The following is a 20,719-nucleotide window of genomic DNA, read 5'->3' on the forward strand; positions in this document are numbered from 1 at the left end:
CATTCGTCCCCATCTCTGTCAGAATAATGCAAAGCCCGGATCTTTGCCTGCTCTCTGTTGCGCTCGACACCCTTCTGAATCTCCTTGTCCCAGTTAGTCCCTAGCCAGACAACAGCGTACTCGCCGAAACCGACGATAAACAGTGCAACAACCTGCCCTATTGACAAAATAATATCAAGTAAGCCACGGGATAGAGGCTACTCCGGAGCTTGCTCACCTATCCAGAGACCCTGAAGTCCCATGTGCGTTCGAGTATGGAATGCGAGAGTGATGCCCATAGGAAGAGCCAGAACGTAGTAGGCCACAAGATTGAACAAAGCGCCGAGATGCTGGCGACCTTGTCCTCGAAGAACTCCTCCACACGAGCCAGCCAGCCCGTCCGCAATCTGGGGGCAGCCTTGTTACTCGACTGGGGAGTGTTCAAGCGAGAGAAATAAACTCACCTGGAAAGACGCCACCAGGGGCATAACCTTACTCACCAATTGAACGACTTCGGCGTCATCGCTGAACAGGTAGCCGAAACTCTATGATGCAGTGAGCATGCACGGAATAAGACAAGAGGAGATCTTTACATTTTTGGTGGCGATAAGCGTGACCATGACGATTGCGCCCACGAAGATACTGAGGAGTGCAGACATGTGGCTCGCATGTTTGGCTGCTACTGCGGAACGGGAGCCAATGTAGTTCCCCACGCGAGTCGAGGCAGCGACGCCTATGCCAAATGGGATCGTGTTCAAGACTAGCAAGCGGCTTGTCACTCATCCAACGAGTAGGGTGTGAAATCTCAACTTACTTTGGTCAGCTGTCATGATGATAGACTGCGCAGCGAGGGGCAAGGCTCCGAGTCTGCCTGCAGCTAGGGCAACTATCTCGAAGGCAGCCCTGGAAACAAAGGTCAGTATATACAATTGCCGACAGATTAATATTACTGACCACTCTGTTCCGACCATAAGGATACCTGGAATCGCAAGTTTCAGGAATTCGAAACAGCTCCTAAAGTCTAGCACCGTCACAAGATCTAGACCGCCCCATGTTCCGTTCCGTCGGTGTGTCGGGGACATGATAGTCAGAATAACTAGCAAGAAAAAGGCAAGCCAGTAGCTAATTGATAGCGCCAGCGGGGAGCCAAAGAACCCGAGAGGGGTATGATGAACAAGCAGGATGTTGAGTAGGACATTCACCGGTAGCACCGCGATAAGTACTACAGTTGAGGCACGCATGATGCCTAAAAGTCGGGTTAGTTATCCGGATCCTACGTTATAAGGCAACGTACCTTGACACTGAAGATATTTCTTCAGGCTTTCGAAAGCGATATATCCAGGGGCACCAATAATGAGAATCCGTAGGAATGCTTGTACATCGCATGACAGCCGCTCTGCTTGGCCGAAGATAAGGAGAACGGGGTGCGCATAAACCCAAACTAAGGCCACCGGAAGAAAAAGGATCCAAAGCAGGAAGATACACCGTTGGAGGTGAATAGATACGTCGGTGCGTCGCTGGCCTCCGGTGAAGGCTTGGGATCCGAGCGTATCGAGAGCGGTAGTACCACCAAGTGCAACACACCAACCTGCGCAGTCCAAGAGAGAATAGTGGGATCTTTCGCGACAGCCATGCAAGGAAATATACTAGCCAGTGACCATGGCGAACATCAGCGAGAATGCCGCGGCAGACAGCTCGTCGGGGCCCAGGCGCCCGACGACGAGGATGGACGACGTCTGGATAGAGTTTTGCAGAGCATACGATGATATTACTAGAAATTCGAAATCAGCTTGCTATGAGCTCCTCCGCGTCCGCTGCACACACCTGGGATGGAGTCGACGAGCAGAGAGAGGAAGAGGCGCCCCGAACCCCCAGCGTCCGCCGCAGACGCCGCAGTGGCGGATTCGGAAGTTGTCGTCGTACCGTCATACGAGACCGTCACAGAGGGTGTCTGAGGCTCGCTTCCTAAGAGCAGCTGCCTCTCGCCTCTGGCGGTGGGTAGGTGAGTGTTTGTCATGGGGAAAATTACGAGAGACTGTCTGATGGCAATTTCTACCGCTAGTATACATACATCCTTCTCGATGGCGATGTGGCTGTTGTCTATCGACACGTTCACGATGTTCCGCCCGCCCTGTCGGCCTAAAAACAATTGCTTTGCCTCGAGGCAGAGAAATAAGTGCCACTTTTGCCTCTTTCTTATCAAGAAAGGCTGATTAAAATTGCCACGCAACTCCTGATTTTCTCCATTCGCTCTGCGAGCGATAACAGGAGACAAATCGCGTCTCATTCGTTTCATCTGTCTGCTCCTGAGTGGTCGAGAACGATGTAACCCGTGGAATATGCTTTCCACGGGGAGCGACCACGCTGCGAGATAGCAGTCATGAGACGGTACATGTGTAAGTTCTCGGCGTCAGACTCAGCCTCAAGGTTCCCCAGCATGTTGCTATTTAATGTCTGCATCCTGTCAGGATATCTCCCAGCATTCTGTAGGTGCTCTTTTCAACGTCGCTTGCTCGATATGCACTCTCTTGCCTCGCTCCTGGGACTCCTGACTTTGTTGTGCATACCGGTTCATGCGCACGACGGACATGATCACGACATGCAGATGCCTCTGGATTACGTCCGATTCCCATATCAGGCCGCTTATCCGGGAGACAACGGAGGTTTGTTATCGCCCCGTTTTTGAAGCTCCTGGCTAAATCTCAGCCTAAAGTGACCGCGGATTCCGTCTTTTCCGGCATCACAACCTTCGCCAAACTGCCGTGGGTGCAGTGCTTAGGAAAGGACAGAGATGAATACTTCGACATTGCCTTTATAGGTGCACCGTTCGTACGTAATATCAACAATTTCGTGCCCAAGCGCAAACGCTCACAGGCATCTCAGGACACCGGGACGTCTTACCGCCCTGGGGCACGTTTCGGCCCCGCCGGAATCAGGGCTGGCTCACGCCGCCTCACTCTCTACGGTGGTTATAACGTTCCTCTTGCTGTCAACCCTTTCCTCTCTGGGCTGAAGGTGGTCGATTGCGGGGATATCCCCGTTACACCTTACGACAACGCGTTCGCTATCAAGCAAATGGAAGAGGGCCACAAGGCGCTGCTCCATCGTCCCACCTTCTCCCCGCTCGGGAATGACTCTGTCACAGGAAAGCCCCTCGTGCCTATTTCTGCCGATGGCAAGCACCACCCGCGTGTCATCACTCTCGGTGGCGATCACACCATTGTGCTACCCCTCTTGCGCTCTATCCACACGGCTTACGGCGCCATTTCTGTCATCCACTTCGATTCGCACCTCGATACTTGGAAGCCGCAGGTTTTCGGCGGTGCGCCGTCCGAGCAGGCCGCAATAAACCATGGCACGTATTTCTACTGGGCTAGCCAAGAAGGTCTCATCAAGAACGGCTCATCAATTGCAAGTGTCCATTTCCCTTACAAATTTCTGTCTTCTCCGCTTCCAGACGCTGTATGATCCTAGTGACTCCCTTTGAACAGCACGGTGCGATTCGGACGACACTCTCGGGACCAGCGGACTACGTCAACGATGATGCGTCTGGCTTTCAGCGCATCGAGGCGCGGGAGATCGATACCATTGGTGCGTGGGGCACGTTCCCTGCCTCGAGGCGAACGTCTTGCACAGCTACTCACATGCACACCCGCAGGCACTGACGGCATTATCAAAAAGATCCGCGAGACTGTCGGCGACAAGCCCGTGTACCTCTCGATTGATGTGGGTTCTTACTCTACTCTCCTACTCGCGCACACGCACTGACCGTGCGCATGCGCACGCAGATCGACTCGATTGACCCCGCGTTCGCGCCGGCAACGGGCACGCCTGAGACTGGCGGGTGGTCCACACGCGAGCTACGTACCATTCTCCGTGGGCTCGACGGCTTGCACATCGTGTCTGCCGATATCGTCGAGGTCGCGCCCGCTTACGACACCAACGCAGAGCTGACCACCATGGCAGCGGCTGACGTATGTCAAGTTGTATGATCCTACCGGAACTTCCACTCACTGCCGTAACAGGTGCTGTACGAAGTGCTCAGCGTGATGGCCAAGACGCCACTTGGCAAGGTGGCCGACTAGCGTCTTCACACTTACGCTGATCGGTGACGGTCGACTGGTCAGCTTAGTATTGCAAACAAGGTAACTTCCATTTGTTCTCTCTTTATCTAGCCGTATCGTCTAGTCATGTCTCATCTTGCATCCGCATGGTGTGTGCACACGACCCTTACGCATGCCTCTACATTTATTCGCATGTTGTACCATTGATGAAGCGATGAATTTGTATTACAATGGGCCACGCAATATTCTCCCGAATACGACTACCCCGAAGAATAGTCACGTGGACCCAGCGTTCGAATTTGAATGGGGAAAAGGGTTCCGAACTCCTTATTGCATCTAAACAGGATACGTTAGTGCAAGCATCTATAGGCAAGGAATTACACACTTACGTCAGTAACGAATTTGGCCACCGTCTCAAAGTAGCGCTCTGGTTCCTCAAAGAATGGCACGTGGGCACTGTGAGCAAACGGAACCCATTTGACCTTGAGGATACCGTTGAACCACGGCTGCTGGGCCTCCCAGTTGCCCCAGTCGTGCATGCCGGACACAACGAGAGTAGGGACAGAAATTTTGTCTGCCTTGCCCTTCCAGTCGCGCAACGTACCCGTGGGCTTGAGTTTATACTCCCCTGCCCTGCATAGCCCGTCAGCATGTCGTCGTCGGCGAAATTCAAGCGGGCTTACATGGCCTTGGAGAGGGTTGGGTCGTCTATCAAAGCCTTCACGCTGTCCGCATACAGCTTCGGCCAAGGTTTCACTCTGCAGATGTGTTTCTCGAAGAACTCCTCCCAGACTTTAAGGTACTCCGGGTCGTCGAGTCTGCCCTCGTCCTCGCATTTCACAACCATGTCAACCTTGTCGGGCCAGCCCTCCTTGAGTAGCCTCCTTGAGCAGTGGTGCCAGCGTTCCACGCTCGCAGGCGCATCGACAAGAACGAGCCTGCGAAGGCCCGCGGGCTGGCGCATCGCGACGTACTCTGACGAGAGCATACCACCCCAGGAGTGCCCAAGCAGCATGAAGCTATCGGCGATGCGGAGGTGAGCAAGGAGCGCATCAAGCTCGGTGAAGAAGAGCTCGAAGGTGAAGTAGTCTGAGGTCTTGTCGCGCAGATGTGTCGATCGACCACACCCGACCTGCTCGTAGATGACGATCGGTATGTGATACTTTTCGTGCAGTACGACGTGTGTCTCCGTGCCGAGCGGCTGGCCGGGACCGCCGTGGAGCGTGACGAGCGGTGCGGGGACGGACTTCAGGTCGCCGACGACCTTGTACCATGTCGTGAACTGTTCGCCTTGGTAGGACCAGGTCAGGTATCCAGTGCTCTCAGCCATGGTCTTCAGACAGCGAGGAAATGGATGGGCGAGGGTTGACGTTGATCTCGCCGGCACGAAGATATATAGTGCCGTCTCGGGCTCTTCCGGCACCCTGTGGTGAATGTGCCCTTAAGTATCATGCATCATGTATCAGCTTTGCATCAGGTCTCATAGGGCCTCATGCTCTTGTCTTAAATTCCCGCCGCCGTTTAGCGAGTGAATCTTTGCACTGACATAATTTCAGGCATATCTACAAAATCTGTAAGTGTCACCTGATTGTCTGGCGTATCGTGAGTCGTGGATACTTGAGTCGTGAGTCGTAACGCTGTCACTTGAAAGTACTGCGCGCACTCTGCGTATTGGTACTGCGCCGAGAGATCCATGAGCCGCCACCGGCAGAGCAGATGGGCAGTGGGATAAGTGTTATTAACAGGCATAATCAAGTAACATTATTGAAACACTAATCGAGATAAACGCCGAGGCAATTTGAGGGTGCAAAACATGGCAAAAGAGGAAACTGGTGGAAAAATGAGGTTTTGCCTCCGGTTTTCTCGGGGGACCGACAATGTCTAGTCGAGCTCGTCCATGTCTCCAGGGAACGAGTTCAATCAGACATTGTCAATAGCCATATTCGAGGAGTGTTTCAAAGGGAAAACAAACTGTGCCTACCACCCAGTGTACCCTGTCTGGAGAGTTGTAGCTGAGCAGGCAGTAGGCTCGTCTTTACCTAATGTGTGGTTGGAGGAGTGCTCAGTGTGTTTTAATCGTGTATATTGGGAGATACCGCGAGCATGCTGTCTTCGCCTGTGTTGATCCCTGTGCTTAGGCCGAGTGTTTCGCTGTGCCTCGTTGGACGCGGCTGCAGGTGTCCGTACTCCTGCACAGGTGACTGGGACCTCGAGACTGGCCGCATCCTTTGCGGCTTACCCAATTAGCTGTGACGAGCGTGCCAGTTTGTTACCGGTTGCTGTGCTCTACGCGGTTGTCAGATGCGAACAGCCTACGACAGGCCGGATCCCGAAGGCGGTGGTGCAAGCGCAAGCGCCTACTCTATGCGAAAGTACATTTGGCGCTGCGCTCCTCCCAATGTTCCTCACCCTTTTGCCTTCCTACTTTCGACGCTATCCACTTTATACTTCACCCGCTTGGATTATAGTACTCTCCCTTACCCGACCTTATCCTTCACTCTCACTTGCAACTCGACACACCGATACCCTCTCAACGTTCTCAACCGCAACTAGCAATCATGCCTTTCACTCCTGACAACGAGCTGGACCTCCTCTTCCCTTCCGAATACATTCCAGCTGGCGTGAAGGAGCAACTCCATCCTGATCTTCACGTACGTACTCGTGGACGCGCTCTAGGGCTACACACCTGACAGCACTCCAGATCCGCCCGCTCGCATCCACCGACTACAAGCGCGGACACCTCTCGGTGCTCTCAGTGTTGACCGTGGTCACCGACCCGGGCGAGGGCGCTTGGGTCGCGCAGTTCAACGCGCTCAAGGCTGCGCTGCACACGTACTACTCGATAGTTATCATCGACAAGCTCACCGACCGGATCGTCGCCGTTGGCACCGTCTTCATCGAGCGCAAGTTCCTGCGCGGCCTCGGGAGCGTGGGCCACATCGAGGACATCGCTGTCGACGAGCGCCAGCAGGGCAAGAAGCTCGGTCTGCGCATCATCCAGGCGTTGACCCGCGTCAGCGAGAACAGCGGTTGCTACAAGACCATCTTGAACTGCAACGACAAGAACATACGTGAGTCTGACATTTCGCCTTTGCTCGTTTCAGTTTTCTCAGGCCTTCTCCAGCTTTCTACGAGAAATGCGGCTATCAGAAGAAGGAGAACGAGATGGTAGGCATTATCTTCTGTTCATCCCGCTTTTGTTCACCCGCTTTCTATCAACAGGCCAAGTACGCTCCGGAGTGTTCGAACACCCCAAGACTATAGACACATATCTCATACAAGCACTACAATAATTCCCGGACTCCTATACTTACCCTATACGCATCGTGGCGGACAATTTCTTGTAGACTACATTATTACGACCATACTGGCTCATTTATGTTAATTCAGGTGCGGGTTGGATACCCTGCAATCGATGACCCTTTCAAACGTGCTCTGCCGATAAAGGGAACGACCTGCTCGCTGCTCAAAGATCGTCTGCGTGTCGCGACTCCGCCGGCACCTCGCCGATCCGCGCATTGCACGTTCGTCGCGCATCGCGATATGATGAGACAATACAGGGGAGGGCACAATATTTAAAATAGTATTAAGGTCAGACTTGGTACTGGTACACGATGTCTCTATGCCTCTACGCAACCCTGGGTTTGCTATATTACAAGGGTATACATCTCCGTGCTTTGTCATTCCGCGATCTCAGACTTGTAGATGAACAGGTGGCAGCGACCCTGGCAAGACTACGAACACCGGACTCGATGGCGACAGGAACGACTCGTTTACGGAGCGCGGGCTCGACGCGAGGAGCGGCGACGGCGAATGTGGGCTCCTCGGCGAGAGCATCGACGGCACGCGCGAGCTGGGGGGCTCCGAGTGGAACGGGTCGTCGTCCTGCTCGACGACGAAGCCGAAGCCGGTCTTGCTCGGTGTCGGGGGTCGGTACATTAGCGTTATGTGCGGCCCCCACCCCGGCGCGAAGACGTCGCGCACGCTGCCTGTCCAGACGTGTGCGGGCCTGTCCGACGAGCGGCGCAAGCGGGCGGTTTTGATGTATAATACTATTGTGTATATGAGGACTAAGATGTGGTGAGCGGTGCTTCTGACGTCTATGTTGGTTAGACTTACGAATTGCGAAGGATAGAAGGGCAAACACGCGTGAGATCTCGACCTGTGGCTCGCAGTCCGGGAGGCCACAGGAAGCTCGCGTCATGCGTGGGAGCGAAATGGCAGCAGCCAGCCACGCTGCCGACAGTGCACCTACGAACCCTTGTGAGTGTCCTGTCAGTTGTCCTCAGGCCCCTTGCAAACATACCAAGCCAGATGATTTCACTAACAATGAAAGAAAGGAAGGTAATTTTTCGCCGGAGCATGTCAATGAGAACCCTATAGTCTTGAATGAGCAACCGTGACAGCACAAAGAAGTGCTCGTCTTGACGCTCACATTGTGGAAATTGTCAGTACCGAAAGAGCAGCGACCACGACAGTCAGCAGCACGCGCGGTTCAGCCGGCCTCTCCGTCGACAGATGCGCGAGGACGCCAAGAGTAACGGACGAGAAGAAGATAACCAAAACTTGCGCGTGCATCAGCTACCCGTGCCTCGCCTTCGAAGAACCCAAGTACTCACAAAGAGCGACGAGTCTGCAGACCTGCAACGGGCTCATTCGTGCCATGTCGAGAATGTCGAGGCAAAGGGTTGCAGGTCAGTTAAGTTAAGTTCTCAAAACGAAAGAAAAAACGCAAAGCCAGCAAGAGGCGGGGAGAACGAACGAGAGAGAGCGCATCTCCCGCATCATGGGCATGCGTCCCGTACATAACGCATCCTCTTGACATCGGGCGCGGATACGTTTTCGAAATTCGCCGCGATACGCGCGCAAGACAGGGGAGCTGTGGCGGGCCGTCATCGCAAGATTGCCACGTCTAACCGTGTCAGGCCTGGCGTCCGACATGGGCGGGTATCTTGCGCAAGCAAGGCGATCACCTTGTTCGCACCATGTCGCGGAGCGCCCCCCGTCCCGGGGTCGGTGCCGTTGGCAACCGTCAATGTTCCCAAGGCTCACGACAGGTTCTCAAGTCTCGGAGCGAACTGGTGGGATCTAGTCTGTATGCTGTGGGAAGGAATTTGGTGACCTTTTGCAGGGGCGTAATGATAGATTACTCACGTTGCAATTCTTGTGCGGTGAAGCAGAGGGTTTGTCCATGTCACTATGAGAAAGCAGATCGCAGTAACATATTAAAAGGATATACGGGTACAGGATGTAATCGTGTACAGTGGAGTTCGCAATCACTGTCCGAGGCTGTGGGGGATGACCGACAGACAGATGTCGAGGGCAGCGGATGTACTCGGGACTGAGCCTAAACTTCCGCGCCTCCGCCATATGCGTAGCCCGATGGCCTGTGCTGGTCATATGGCGTCGAATACACAGTCGCAGCTTGCATCTGATGCTGCATCGGCGGAATAGCATATCCCTTACCGGATGTCCAGTTCGCAGTCTTGACGGTGCTCTTCCACACCGAACTTCCTTTGCCGGAGGAGATGATGCAGAAGACCAAGAGCGTAACAAGATAGCCCGTCACTGTATATAGACTTATCAGCCAGATGCGTCTTACAGATAGATAGCAGCAGACATACAAGTTAGCCAATTAAGCCAGCCGAAGGCCATACTTGTTTGAACATCGGTACAGGCGCCATCCAGATTCGGGATGTCCGGATTAAACGAGCATAAGGATCCCAAAGACGGCCAGATGCTTGTGGTCAGCGCGGAACAGGCTAGCCAGAGGATATCGAGGAAACCTTGAATAGCTCCATCAGCTAGTGTCAATGGTATAAAATTAGGGCACGTTACCCAGCCAGCCTATCTCTACAGCGATCATCGACGTGAAGGCTCCACTCCTGAAGAGGTCGACAATAATCCTGACAAGCGCAAATCAGTCGCAGCTACGGGAAGCAACAAAATCCATGAGCAACCCACATCACAGGAACTGTCACGATCGTAATGACCGCTACGGCTAGGTTCAATGCCGAGAAGGTGTCGGGCTCAGACTGTGGCCAGGCGGCGATGCCGTCAACCAGCAGGACCGTGTTCATGGTCGTCCAGACATAGTGGGCGTTGACACCCAAGACGGCGAGCGCAAACAGCGAGATGGTTGCTGATGAAATATTCAGCACTGTACAGATCGACAGTGGATATGTCACCCACTGAGCTTCACCATACGCACGATGCCGAGTATTTTTGCGATGTTCGACATACTGGGCTGGGAGGCGAAGCAGCAGGTCCACGAAGGTTCTTCAACGACACCAAAGGGATGCCATCGCCATTGCCCTCATATACAGGGACATGCATGGGTTGGCCTCGTTGCCGTCTGGTAGCTGGGCCCTGGAGGCAATGAACTTTGGCAGCTGGCGGCTATGTTCAGGAACGGCCCGCCAAGTGTTCGTAGATCTGCTGGAGGCGTGACATATGGATAAGGTTCGTGCCTGGCCGAGTACTGTACCGTCTAGCCTAGGATGCTAAGAGCGTATGCAGGCCTCCACACAGCCGAGATGCAGTGCGCTCACGTACGCGCATAGGTCCCCCGCTCTCGGATGACGTGACCCGTAGTACGTTGTGACCGACCAGCCCCCGGGGAGCCAAGACTTCATAAGGTTTACTCACGTCAATGGGGCACACAAAATACTGATTAATGTCCGTAGAGCACGCACCGTTACACGACAGCCTTTCCTCTCGGTCGCAGGCTCGAGGGCCGGATTGCCATGCATACGAACAAATGCCGCACTGGATGACAGCCAATCAGGCGTGCCAACAACCGTGGCGCGGGATCAGTCAAGAGACATGAGCCAGAAATAGCAGGCGTCGTCGTAAGTGCAAAGAGAATCTGGCATGTTTTCCACACAAAATTACGACGCCGTGCAGGAAGTGTAGAAGCTGTTCCTGCGAAGGGAGCGTGAGACATGCAGAGCGGGGAAATGTAAGCAATCAGAGGTCCTACAGTGTTCCACCGAACCCTTTATTAATGCATCGCGACGCACCAGGTTAGTAGAAAGTGACGTACTGGATTCCAAGCTGAGAACACTGCGGGCGTCGCTGTCTCTCGTCATCGCTGCCATAGTCACCGTCATAGCTCCGCTGCTTCTGTCCGTAGCCAGTCGCTTCGCCAGCGTCTCGATGCCTACATCTACGCATGAGACCCAGCTGAAGACGGTCTCGGAAATTGGCTTGCATTTCCTTACCGAATCCGAATCTCTGCACGGCCGAAGAGTATGCTGTTTCTATGGTGCAGTCGTTCGAGCTCGCATACCATGCTGTCGTTGATACGTGCACATTCGAATACTGATAAATCCATGTTTCCTTCCATCCCTTCGCTTCCAGTACTGATCTATAGCTCGAGCTCGACAATGTCCACGATGGAACATCACTGCGACATGACTCAGCCTAGAGCGCGCCGTTTAGACAGAGAGCTTCTCGCGAAGGAGGCTCCTGAGGGCTTCGCCGTCCTCGGCGAACTTCTTGATACCCTCGTGGAGCTTATCGAAAGCCATCTGGTCCTGGAGAAATGCCCAGCGGAAATCGGCCTCGTTTTCAATGAAGGAGACTTTAGGGATCTTCCCTGCCTGAGTGTGGGCTGTAGGGGGCGTCGGTGCGCTTTTACTTGAATATGTTAAGCTGATATCACTCACCAGCCTCAGCGCTGACCTTGGGAACGGGCGAGGTGTCGCTGTGGATCTCCTTGAGCAGAGGAGGCGATCCCGATCAGCACCCGGTTGTCCTCAGGCCCCTACACCGCGGACAGGAGTGCATGGGGTCTGACTAGGACAGGCAGCCACTACTGTCGGGCGCAACCTCACCTTCACTAGATCCGATATTCATCGCACATGCGACATCAATATTATGGCAGAGAAGGGTGATGGAGCTAGACGCACGGGGCTACAGTGTAGGACCACTCCTTGGGACAGCACCACTCCTTGGGACAGCACCACTCCTTGGGACACTCCACTTTCTGCCCTCGCACAGCCTGTAGGGCCTATCACTACCACTTTACTGTATATAATACATCTATATCTATATGCCATTAGAAGCTCAGAGCCATCCGGTGATTGTAGCGTAGGTGGGGGAGCAAAAAGCCTCGAAAATTGTCAAGCGCGCCGGCTTCAGTGATGCTGCGACCGTCACCAGAGTCGCACAGTCAGACTAAAATTCGCGAAAATATTCGTTCATACTCGAATTTATGCTCCGTTCATGTGAAAAATGCGCTTAATGCTCAGATGCTAAGTGTCGAGCTGGAATACATCAGAGATGATTCTACTGAGCTTAGGCGTGACTGAGGCGTGACAAATTTGACTGCCGCGTGACTGCCGCGTCTGCCAAGACTGCTGGTATAGGTCACAAATTGTCACATGTGTCACATCAGTCACTCTGTCCCAAAGAGTGGACCACCTCCGTCTTTTGTCCCTCGCCTTGACTTCGGCTTTCGTCTTTTCGCCTTGCAGCTTTGCACTGAGGTATTTCATATGTTTTAGTAATATAATGAGATTTATTTAGTATTTATATATGAGAGACATATGAAGGGGAAGCAAATTTTGATCAGGTGTCTCAAGGAGTGGTCCTATACTGTAATTAGTAGTACGAAAATGACCGTGAGAAAAGAAGCTAAAAAGCCTGAACACTTTCCGGCGGAAATATATGGTAGGTAAAATTTGAAAATAAGAGTAAAACAAAGTCGCCTTTTTTTTACAATCTTGTTGTAAAAAGTTGGTCAGCTCGCAGCAAAAAGAGATGCAAATACCACTGGGCTATCCACATATAGAGTAATACACATGGAGAAAGAAATGATGATGATTGCGCCCTAAGGGTATTTCGACTCTTCTAATACCTCAAAAGGTGTAAAAGCAAGTGTATCTTTTTGTACCACTAAAATGATAACATCTCCATGGGGGAATAGCTTAAGTGTATTTATGAAACAAACTGAATGTCTATTCGCGCAAAATAGTATAAAATTAGCCCCGTGACGAAAGGCCCGGCGAATGATCGTGCTCCCGAGTCCCGGGGCCCTGAAAGCGCTCGCGCAACTTCTCGCTAGTAGGAGAGATTTCTTGATTTCCCAAGCTATTGTCGTTTCCGCAGAATGTCAGGGAGCTCGGCAGACCGCGTGAGTGTCTCGACTTCGGATGCCTTTATGAACCCTCTCACAGCTGCCTCGTACAGACCGACCTCGTCTTCTCATCTCCTCCGTCGTCTTGTCTATCGATGCCTTCCGAGTCAGACCAGCTAATAGAGCGTCCCGCGCGGTGGATCTCTGCCAGAATAGCCTCTAAGATTATAGGACTGAGTTTGGAGGAAGTTAAAGCATTGCATGTAAGTGCTCATGCGATATTTAGCGTAAAGAATTCTAGATCCGAGTTGAGACTCACCGTCAGCTATGATATGGTCAGGACGCGATACCCGATGCAGCAGAGATCTACCTGCATACAAATTTGTCATGGAAGTGGCAGTCCGCCGAGGGCATAGCCGCGTTCTTCAAAGGGGTACAGCTCCCACTCAACCTTGTTGTGCGTTGGTCATGATGATTTGCTCTAGATTGTGGAGACGCTGCCGTTCTTGCAGCGGTACAAGAACGCATGGCCCGCGGAGGGCTGCATGCGAGAGTACCTGTCCCGGCACAAGCAGCGAACGTGTAAGGCCCAGAATAAACTTCGGCCGAAGCCTGTTAGCCATCGTGCACTACCGTGCGCCAACAATTCCAAAGCTGCGCAGGTAGTAGCGAGTCCATGCATCTCTACCCTCGATCAGAAGGTACTGATTTTGATGGATCACTGTAGGTGGCTGCACCTGAGAAAGAACTGCAGACCCCCCAGAGGCCAGCACCTGCGGCGTCTCCGCCTGTTGTCCGGTCTGAGACTCCAAAGGGTGAGGCAGCTGTGCGGGCATTCCTCCAGTCGACTCGCCCTGCAATGGACAGACTCACACCCATCTTCGTACACTATGGTGTCGCTGATTACACTCATCTGAGGGTGCTGGCAGAGCTGCCGGAGCAGGAGCAGTCGGAGTTCCTTCGGCACGATTTAAATCTCAATGCGTGGCAGGCGTTAATCATCGGACTCGCTTTGCGTAGCATGTAAATCTTGTCAAATGGGTTAAAATTGAAGTCGAGACATACACATCTACCAATTTTCATACAGCCGCCCCGTCCAGCGCAGAAATCCTGGCCCATAAGTGAGCATCGGGATCCCAGAGATGGCCAGTACTTGTGGTCAGCGCGGAACAGCCTGAGGCTAGCCAGAGGATATCGAGGAAACCTTGAACAGCTCCATCAGCTGGTGTCAATGATATAAAATTGGGGCGTGTTACCCAGCCAGCCTATCTCTACAGCGACTATCAATGTGAAGGCACCGTTCCGAAAGAGGTTGAAAATAATCCTGACACGTGTAAATCAGTCGCGGTTACGGGTAGCAACTAAATGTATGTGCAACCCACGTCACAGGCACTGTCACGATCGCAATGACCGCTACGGCTAGGTTCAATGCCGAGAAGGTGTCGGGCTCAGACTGTGGCCAGGCGGCGATGTCGTCGACCAACAAGACCATGTTCACGGTAGTCCAGATATAATGGGCGTTGACACCCAGGACGGAGAGCGCAAACAGCGAGATGATTGCTGATGAAATATTCAGCATCATACAGATCGACATCACGCACTGAGCTTCACCATACGCACGATGTCAGGTGTCTTTGCGATGACCGGCATACTGGGCTGGGAGGCGAGGCAGCAGGTCGACGAAGGATGTTCAACGACACCAAAGGGATGCCTTCGCCATCGCCCACATATACAGGAACATGCGTGGGTCGCCCTCGTTACCGTCTGGCAGCTGGGGCCTGGAAGCAAAGAACTTTAGCAGTTGGCGGCTATATATGTTCAGGAACTGGCCAAGTGTTCACAGATCTGCTCGAGGCATGATATGTAGATAAGGTTTGGCGGCTGGGGATGATGGCGTCTGTCTATTCGAGGGCGTTGAGAGAGGTGGTCATGGCAGATATAGGGCGGTGGCAGGAGAGCAGTGGTATAAGTAACATACTTTCCATGTAAAGCAGATGCTGCTAAGCACAGGATCGTTGTAATAAAGCCCTGAGTCTCCGAAACCCATTCGGCCGATCGCTCCGTCATTTTGGAGGGGCAAGCTCCAAGTTTCCCGTCCTTGCCGTTTGTTCTCCGCCTTGCACCATGCAATCGACACCGCAATGTGCACCACAAGAGTCGCCTGGCATTCTGCTCGAAGCTAGAGTCTATTTTGAGCATGAATGCGCGACAGAGGTCAGGCACTCCGGCAAGCGGTCTGCAGTACCAGCTTGCGAGCCATTTCGGTACCTGTTTAGTATTTAACAATTGTTCGTGGTACCAAGACTGCGCGATTCCATAATCCATGGGATCGGTAATATAGGAACACAGTCGTTCGCGGGCTTTCGTCGTAAGATTCCGCGCTACGTTCTGTGGTGTCCCAACTTGAGTAATATTCAACAGCTTGTTCCCTGTTGCCACAGACCTAGAACGCTCGAATTCATATGCTGAAACAGCTAGTACACTAGGTGCACTGCTCACCTTGATTTTCTTAGACTTGGTATCCGTCTGAGGCGTCATGCTCCAGCATGCATCCACTGTCCTTAAAGTCCGCCTTCCCAGGTCCTCCTAGTCGCCTTCTGCAAAGATACAGTGACAACGAGACCAGGTGGAATCGCCACAGATTTATTCGATAGGTTACATTCCAGCGGGAGACGACGGAAACTCGCCATGTCGTGATAGTTTTTGGCGCGATTTCCGCTTACGAAGCAGCTTTGACGAGTTCTGATCCTCGAGCCAATTATGGCAGGTACTGTGAAATGGGGCCTGACGTCAGGACGTGTCAGTGGAGCGTACGGTCGTCATCCCGTCCAAAATATACAACACCCTCCAGGCTATAATAGACGTGGCGCAGCGCGTGCTGACATCCACAACGACAACTCACGACACAAACCCATACTCACCACTTTACTATTTTCGCGCTAGTATATCCCATCCTTAAGATGTCAGACGTCGCGTCGAGCAAGTCCCCAGTGAACGGCAACAACCCCAAAGACCAGCAGCACGGTGCTAATGGGCGTCCACAAGAGACCGACGCCAACACGGACGCGCAGGGCGCCGAGCAGCAGCAGAATGGCGACGCGAACGCCTCGTCGGCGGAGCCCGAGGGCGGGTACCCGCCACAGATACATGCTGGTGCTATCGGACTTGGTCCAGAGTACGGGGCTCAGCGGGGGGCAGTAAGTTGTCGAGTTGACTCCCAGAGAAACCGCGTTCCTGATAGCAGCTGACCATAGACTACGGGCGACAAAATACAAGGACTGAAGGAGGAGATTGCCGGCAAGGTCACTCGTAACCACGACAAGGTGCAGCACGGGAAGGACATGAGAACAGGAGAGTTGAAGAAGAAGAAGCGTGAAGAGGATGAGGTGAGCCTGGCGACTGTCTCTTCTGTCTCCGCACTGTCAAGACTGATGTCGTGGTACCCGTTCAGAAATCGGGCCCATTCGCGAGTGCTGGTAAGGGAGACAAGGACAAGAAGCCGGAAGAGCCGGAAGAGCCAACAGGCGGTCCAAACACGACCAACGAAGGTCGTGACGATGTCCAGGGCAACGCTGCGCAGAACTCTGTCACGGGCAAGCGCGGCCCGCAGACGCACCCGACAGAAGCTGGCGCCCAGGCCCAGGCCGCGACAACTGCGCCCGAGGGCACTGAGGAGGCAGATGCGCAGGCGCAGGGCGGGAACGTCGAAAAGGATAGGCAGATAGACACGAAGGACAGCAACCGGGATGCTGCCTGAGGAGTGCTGATGGACTCTTTGTATACTTCGTCTTTGAATATTCCTTAGTTTTGTACGATATAATGCTTACTCCCTACCTTCCAAGCGTCCACACCGCATACAAACGGCCCCGCAGCCACAAATATGACCGAGCTGGAGTCTTCGGATCCTGGATGGCATACTCCGCACCGCAGCAGCTGATACTCCGGAGGTCCATGTGCAGATGCGTCATCGATCTGGGCAAATCTGGAACAAACATATGAGAGAACCGTATAAGAACATGCCTCGCACCTGGCCAAATTATCCACCACCACCTCCTCGCATCCTCTCCTACAGCGCATACAACATATCCACCATGTCTTCATCCTCGAGCCAAGGGCAGGAACAGCAGTTCAAGACCCAGCCACACCCAGCCGTACGTATCGTCACCTACCGCCCAGAATAAACATGCTGACGGCCTGAGCAGAAGACCAACAACCCCGGCGATCTCGAGCCACCGCAGCTTGGCGGAGGTCTGAACACGAACCCAGAGCTGCAGGCGTTCCACACACCTGGGCCTTACATCCCCAACCCAACTCTGCTCCAGAATGCCGGAGAGCCAAAGGTACGTCTGTGTAGCATACCGGAGCGGACGGCCAGGCTGATGTTCGACGAACGGAAGACTCGCGATGAGCTGCACGCCAGGAGTGCTGAGCTGAACAAATAGACGTCGCGGAGGGGCGATGTGTTGACGTTAAAGACTTCTTTGTACTTGTAGTGCAATATTGGGATGATTTATCGTATGAGTGCTCGAGATACGAACTACCCCTCGGCCTAAGAGACTGTGAATGCCGCCGAAGCTGGCCTCCGTGCGTTAGCAGCCAGCTGTGAAAGAGACAAAGTCGGCGGAGACAGGAAAAACTGTATGAAATGTGGTGGAGTGAACATTACGCTTGAACGTTGTGTGACAAAGAGTGAGAGCAAGGTTGGAGAGATCGTCAATGAGCCAAGTTCAAGATCACGCACAACGAGCAGAACAACGTGACAAAAGATCACGGTCATAACCGTGACAAAATTGTGACTCATGTGACGAGTCGAGGCGACGCGTAACCTATGTGACGCGTCCGGTAATCGACCTGTCCTCGCGTGTGCATCCTCCTCCCATTCCCTCAATCTCCTTCCCGGTAACTTTTGCCCATCATGGTGGGTTCTATACTACTCAGGTAACATAAAGTGTATTCACTGGTCCTTGACCATGCAGTCGATCATGCAACATAACGGTGGCTCCGTCATAGCCATGGTGGGCAAGGATTGTGTCGCCATTGCCTCGGACTTGCGCTTGGGTGTTCAATCGCTGAGCATCACATCAGACTTTGAGAAGGTGCGTGTGCCCATCTGTACCCTCCGTTTTGTTACTCATCCCAACTCGCTTTATGTAGATATTCCCGGTGACAGACCGGCTATTCGTAGGACTTCCTGGTCTTGCGACAGACGTCACGACACTGTGCGTAGAACTCGCCCTCTTGGAGTGGCTGCACATTCTGACCAGCACCTCGCGCTCAGACGAGAACAATTCCGGTACCGCGTGAACATGTACACTATCAAGGAGGAGCGCGAGATCGAGCCACAGACCTTCGCGCAGCTAGTCTCCTCCACGCTCTACGAGCGACGCTTCGGCCCGTACTTCATCGAGCCCGTCATGGCCGGCATGCAGAAGACACCAGCCGGCGGCTACGCGCCGTTCATCGCCGCGACGGACCTCATCGGCTGCCTGAACTTCGCGAAGGACTTTGTCGTGGCGGGTACCGCGAGCGAGAAGCTGTTTGGTGTGGCGGAGGGCCTGTGGGAGCCTGACCTCGAGGCGGAGGACCTTTTTGAGACGATCTCGCAGACACTGCTCAACGCGCTAGACCGCGATGCGTTCTCGGGCTGGGGTGCGGTCGTACATGTCATGTAAGTGTCCGGTTTGGGATATCTACGCGCAGGCTCGCTGACCGGCCTGCTGCAGAACGAAGGACAAGGTTATAACGCGCAAGCTCAAAGGAAGAATGGACTAGAATTGCCGAATTCTGTTGTATTTCATAGCTATCGTTCATCTGCATATTCGCTCTTGATCCACCCGTCCGCAGCGAGTTCTCTCAGTGCCAAGACGGACGTATATCCCCGCATGGTCCAGGTGCTCCCATAACATGCTGCGTATTACTAGATACTTCCACATATCGCACAGGCTATATGCTGCGCTTTCCGACAATCGTGAGCGACCTCAGCCAGCGTAAAATGCCTGGCGCTTTGACGGAAAATGCGCGGCGCAAGGCAACGCTCATTTCTTGAAATTCATCCGAGTATCGCGGCAACAGGCAGATCTCACGCATAACCGCATTCACTGTCTTTTAAGGTCTCCGACACCTGGGTGCTGATTGGTGCATTTGTGCCTTGATTAGTTCCTACTCGAACGCGCTTTACCAGAGGATATACCTACCACAGGACCACCCTGCAGACTGGTGGCTCCAGAAGTCAAAGCCTCTTGAGCGCTGCTGCCCGTGTCTGCAGTGGCTTGGTCATCGGGTATCACATCCTCTACCCTGAGTCGCGAACATGCCGAATATGACCCAAGTCATCGAACTACTTGTGTCTGAAACGCGCTCATGCTTGGCAACAACAACATCGATGGACAGCTATGGATTGTGTGGGGTGGACCAAGAGGCGAACGCTACAGGTGTCGAAGATCTTGTCGTGCATCCCTAATACGTAAGGGATGAGCCACATATCGGAATATATGCGCACGTCTATCGACGACATCTCCACCGAGATCAACGCTCGTAGGAGGCCAGTTATTCAGAGATCTAAGTACCCGCCTGTGACCTAAGCCGCTCGCAGAGGCTGCCGCTTCGCGGCTCACCGCGCTTCGGCCTTCCTGAATTCTTGCTCACCGCCCCGCACGGCTGCCTAGCACTTCTGGCCGCAGAAATTTACACACATACAGTGCGCGCAGCGCCCTCAAGAAAGGAGCGGTGCGGAAGCGAGGCTGGTGGCTGTGAGCGATATCTTGGTGAGCGGCGATCTCGGAGCGTCGGGCTAGACGCGCAGTTGCTAGCCAATTCGGCGTTACCGTGTGCTTACCGCATATGGCAGCTAGGATCGATGTCATCGAAGGAGGCGGTGCAGCTTGCGGTGCTGGCATGATCATGTCTCATCGCCATCATCCTCATTCTAACTCCCGTCCGAGTCCTATATATCTACCAAGTCGCGCCATGCCCACATCCTTCATCCTCGTTTTTACCCTCCTCCTTCCCTCTTATTTCTCTTTCTGTTTTTTCTTCCCTTTCCTCGAGCTCAAGAGTCAAGACTAGACGCCAGCCATGTCCAGGCATTTCTGCTGCTGTATTCCCGTCCGCTTTGGCGTCTTCGTCTTCTCCCTCTTCCAATTTCTCGTGGAAGGATTATGGGCTGCAATCCTCTGGTATTCCCTGCATCGTGAGTCTCGCGCGTTCCTGACAAGTATGCGCCCTGCTGAACTGCTCTTCAGTCGCGATCACAGGCCAGACTGTGAGCGGCGTTGACTGGAGCCAGATCAACAAGGGTGGCAAGATTTCACTCGGTATTGTGGGGGGTGTCGTCACCCTACTTGCCCTCATTGCATTCGGAGGGTGCGTCCGGAATTTCTAGGTCGTGTCCGGAACGTGCCGCTGACGTTGCGCAATAGCTGGATCGGCTCTATCGTCCGAAGCCGCGCACTCGTAAGGATCTATTCGACTACGACATGGATCATCTTCGTTGTGAGCGCGGCTGCGTCGGGCTACATGCTCTACCTAGTATACTCTGGGAAGAACCTCTTCAACGGCTGCGAAGTTAACGGTCAGGAATGCGTCGACTTCCACT

At 53.5% G+C, this 20,719-nt stretch overlaps 7 protein-coding genes across 7 annotated transcripts; 5 read left to right on the forward strand and 2 right to left on the reverse strand.

Annotated features, from left to right (window-relative positions):
- Positions 1-18: 18 nt before the first annotated feature.
- Positions 19-1,996, reverse strand: PHACADRAFT_163546 (uncharacterized protein; the record flags this gene model as incomplete). Its single annotated transcript, XM_007397894.1, has 10 exons — positions 19-47; positions 71-157; positions 218-386; positions 444-524; positions 573-739; positions 794-882; positions 934-1,225; positions 1,274-1,596; positions 1,648-1,750; positions 1,804-1,996. 10 exons carry the CDS (start codon positions 1,994-1,996, stop codon positions 19-21), a joined length of 1,533 nt encoding a protein of 510 aa, XP_007397956.1.
- A 526-nt stretch (positions 1,997-2,522) lies between these two features.
- PHACADRAFT_259485 (uncharacterized protein) lies at positions 2,523-5,393 on the forward strand. Its single transcript, XM_007397895.1, has 9 exons — positions 2,523-2,642; positions 2,693-2,808; positions 2,863-3,390; positions 3,471-3,570; positions 3,638-3,705; positions 3,768-3,953; positions 4,005-4,379; positions 4,433-4,676; positions 4,727-5,393. Exons 1-7 carry the CDS (start codon positions 2,579-2,581, stop codon positions 4,062-4,064), a joined length of 1,122 nt encoding a protein of 373 aa, XP_007397957.1. The 5' UTR covers positions 2,523-2,578; the 3' UTR covers positions 4,065-4,379; positions 4,433-4,676; positions 4,727-5,393.
- Positions 5,394-6,495: 1,102 nt separating this feature from the next.
- PHACADRAFT_259489 (uncharacterized protein) lies at positions 6,496-8,872 on the forward strand. The gene is made up of 8 exons (XM_007397896.1): positions 6,496-6,694; positions 6,745-7,114; positions 7,168-7,211; positions 7,266-8,113; positions 8,163-8,294; positions 8,350-8,420; positions 8,479-8,608; positions 8,663-8,872. Exons 1-4 carry the CDS (start codon positions 6,602-6,604, stop codon positions 7,305-7,307), a joined length of 549 nt encoding a protein of 182 aa, XP_007397958.1. The 5' UTR covers positions 6,496-6,601; the 3' UTR covers positions 7,308-8,113; positions 8,163-8,294; positions 8,350-8,420; positions 8,479-8,608; positions 8,663-8,872.
- Positions 8,873-9,254: 382 nt separating this feature from the next.
- On the reverse strand, positions 9,255-14,829 carry PHACADRAFT_259493 (uncharacterized protein). Its single transcript, XM_007397897.1, has 5 exons — positions 14,746-14,829; positions 14,508-14,685; positions 14,382-14,449; positions 9,668-9,829; positions 9,255-9,611 (listed from the first exon to the last, which is right to left on the reverse strand). The coding sequence occupies exons 2-5, from the start codon at positions 14,615-14,617 to the stop codon at positions 9,391-9,393; spliced, it is 561 nt and encodes a 186-aa protein (XP_007397959.1). The 5' UTR covers positions 14,618-14,685; positions 14,746-14,829; the 3' UTR covers positions 9,255-9,390.
- A 1,648-nt stretch (positions 14,830-16,477) lies between these two features.
- Positions 16,478-17,666, forward strand: PHACADRAFT_259497 (uncharacterized protein). The gene is made up of 3 exons (XM_007397898.1): positions 16,478-17,276; positions 17,328-17,465; positions 17,523-17,666. Exons 1-3 carry the CDS (start codon positions 17,217-17,219, stop codon positions 17,565-17,567), a joined length of 243 nt encoding a protein of 80 aa, XP_007397960.1. The 5' UTR covers positions 16,478-17,216; the 3' UTR covers positions 17,568-17,666.
- A 331-nt stretch (positions 17,667-17,997) lies between these two features.
- PHACADRAFT_259498 (uncharacterized protein) lies at positions 17,998-18,999 on the forward strand. Its single transcript, XM_007397899.1, has 5 exons — positions 17,998-18,043; positions 18,102-18,221; positions 18,280-18,344; positions 18,404-18,793; positions 18,849-18,999. Exons 1-5 carry the CDS (start codon positions 18,041-18,043, stop codon positions 18,895-18,897), a joined length of 627 nt encoding a protein of 208 aa, XP_007397961.1. The 5' UTR covers positions 17,998-18,040; the 3' UTR covers positions 18,898-18,999.
- A 1,010-nt stretch (positions 19,000-20,009) lies between these two features.
- PHACADRAFT_259499 (uncharacterized protein) lies at positions 20,010-20,503 on the forward strand. The gene has a single exon (XM_007397900.1). It carries the CDS (start codon positions 20,200-20,202, stop codon positions 20,398-20,400), a length of 201 nt encoding a protein of 66 aa, XP_007397962.1. The 5' UTR covers positions 20,010-20,199; the 3' UTR covers positions 20,401-20,503.
- Positions 20,504-20,719: the final 216 nt, after the last annotated feature.

Source organism: Phanerochaete carnosa (assembly GCF_000300595.1).
Source record: "Phanerochaete carnosa HHB-10118-sp unplaced genomic scaffold PHACAscaffold_7, whole genome shotgun sequence".
Taxonomy (NCBI): Eukaryota; Fungi; Basidiomycota; class Agaricomycetes; order Polyporales; family Phanerochaetaceae; genus Phanerochaete; species Phanerochaete carnosa.

Excerpts from the sequence above, each read along its gene's own strand:
- PHACADRAFT_259489 (XM_007397896.1), top strand. The coding sequence starts at position 6,602 with ATGCCTTTCACTCCTGACAACGAGCTGGACCTCCTCTTCCCTTCCGAA. Across the intron at positions 6,695-6,744 it reads AACTCCATCCTGATCTTCAC|ATCCGCCCGCTCGCATCCAC; the intron begins GTACGTACTCGT and ends ACAGCACTCCAG. Across the intron at positions 7,212-7,265 it reads AGAAGAAGGAGAACGAGATG|GCCAAGTACGCTCCGGAGTG; the intron begins GTAGGCATTATC and ends TTCTATCAACAG.
- PHACADRAFT_259485 (XM_007397895.1), top strand. The coding sequence starts at position 2,579 with ATGCAGATGCCTCTGGATTACGTCCGATTCCCATATCAGGCCGCTTAT. Across the intron at positions 3,391-3,470 it reads TCAAGAACGGCTCATCAATT|CACGGTGCGATTCGGACGAC; the intron begins GCAAGTGTCCAT and ends CCCTTTGAACAG. Across the intron at positions 3,706-3,767 it reads CCGTGTACCTCTCGATTGAT|ATCGACTCGATTGACCCCGC; the intron begins GTGGGTTCTTAC and ends ATGCGCACGCAG.
- PHACADRAFT_259497 (XM_007397898.1), top strand. The coding sequence starts at position 17,217 with ATGTCTTCATCCTCGAGCCAAGGGCAGGAACAGCAGTTCAAGACCCAG. Across the intron at positions 17,277-17,327 it reads AGACCCAGCCACACCCAGCC|AAGACCAACAACCCCGGCGA; the intron begins GTACGTATCGTC and ends CGGCCTGAGCAG. Across the intron at positions 17,466-17,522 it reads AGAATGCCGGAGAGCCAAAG|ACTCGCGATGAGCTGCACGC; the intron begins GTACGTCTGTGT and ends GACGAACGGAAG.
- PHACADRAFT_259499 (XM_007397900.1), top strand. The coding sequence starts at position 20,200 with ATGTCCAGGCATTTCTGCTGCTGTATTCCCGTCCGCTTTGGCGTCTTC.
- PHACADRAFT_259498 (XM_007397899.1), top strand. Across the intron at positions 18,222-18,279 it reads TCACATCAGACTTTGAGAAG|ATATTCCCGGTGACAGACCG; the intron begins GTGCGTGTGCCC and ends CGCTTTATGTAG. Across the intron at positions 18,345-18,403 it reads GCGACAGACGTCACGACACT|ACGAGAACAATTCCGGTACC; the intron begins GTGCGTAGAACT and ends CCTCGCGCTCAG.
- PHACADRAFT_259493 (XM_007397897.1), bottom strand. The coding sequence starts at position 14,617 with ATGGTCTTGTTGGTCGACGACATCGCCGCCTGGCCACAGTCTGAGCCC. Across the intron at positions 14,450-14,507 it reads ATCGTGACAGTGCCTGTGAC|GATTATTTTCAACCTCTTTC; the intron begins GTGGGTTGCACA and ends TACACGTGTCAG. Across the intron at positions 9,612-9,667 it reads CTGGCTTAATTGGCTAACTT|TGACGGGCTATCTTGTTACG; the intron begins GTATGTCTGCTG and ends GTCTATATACAG.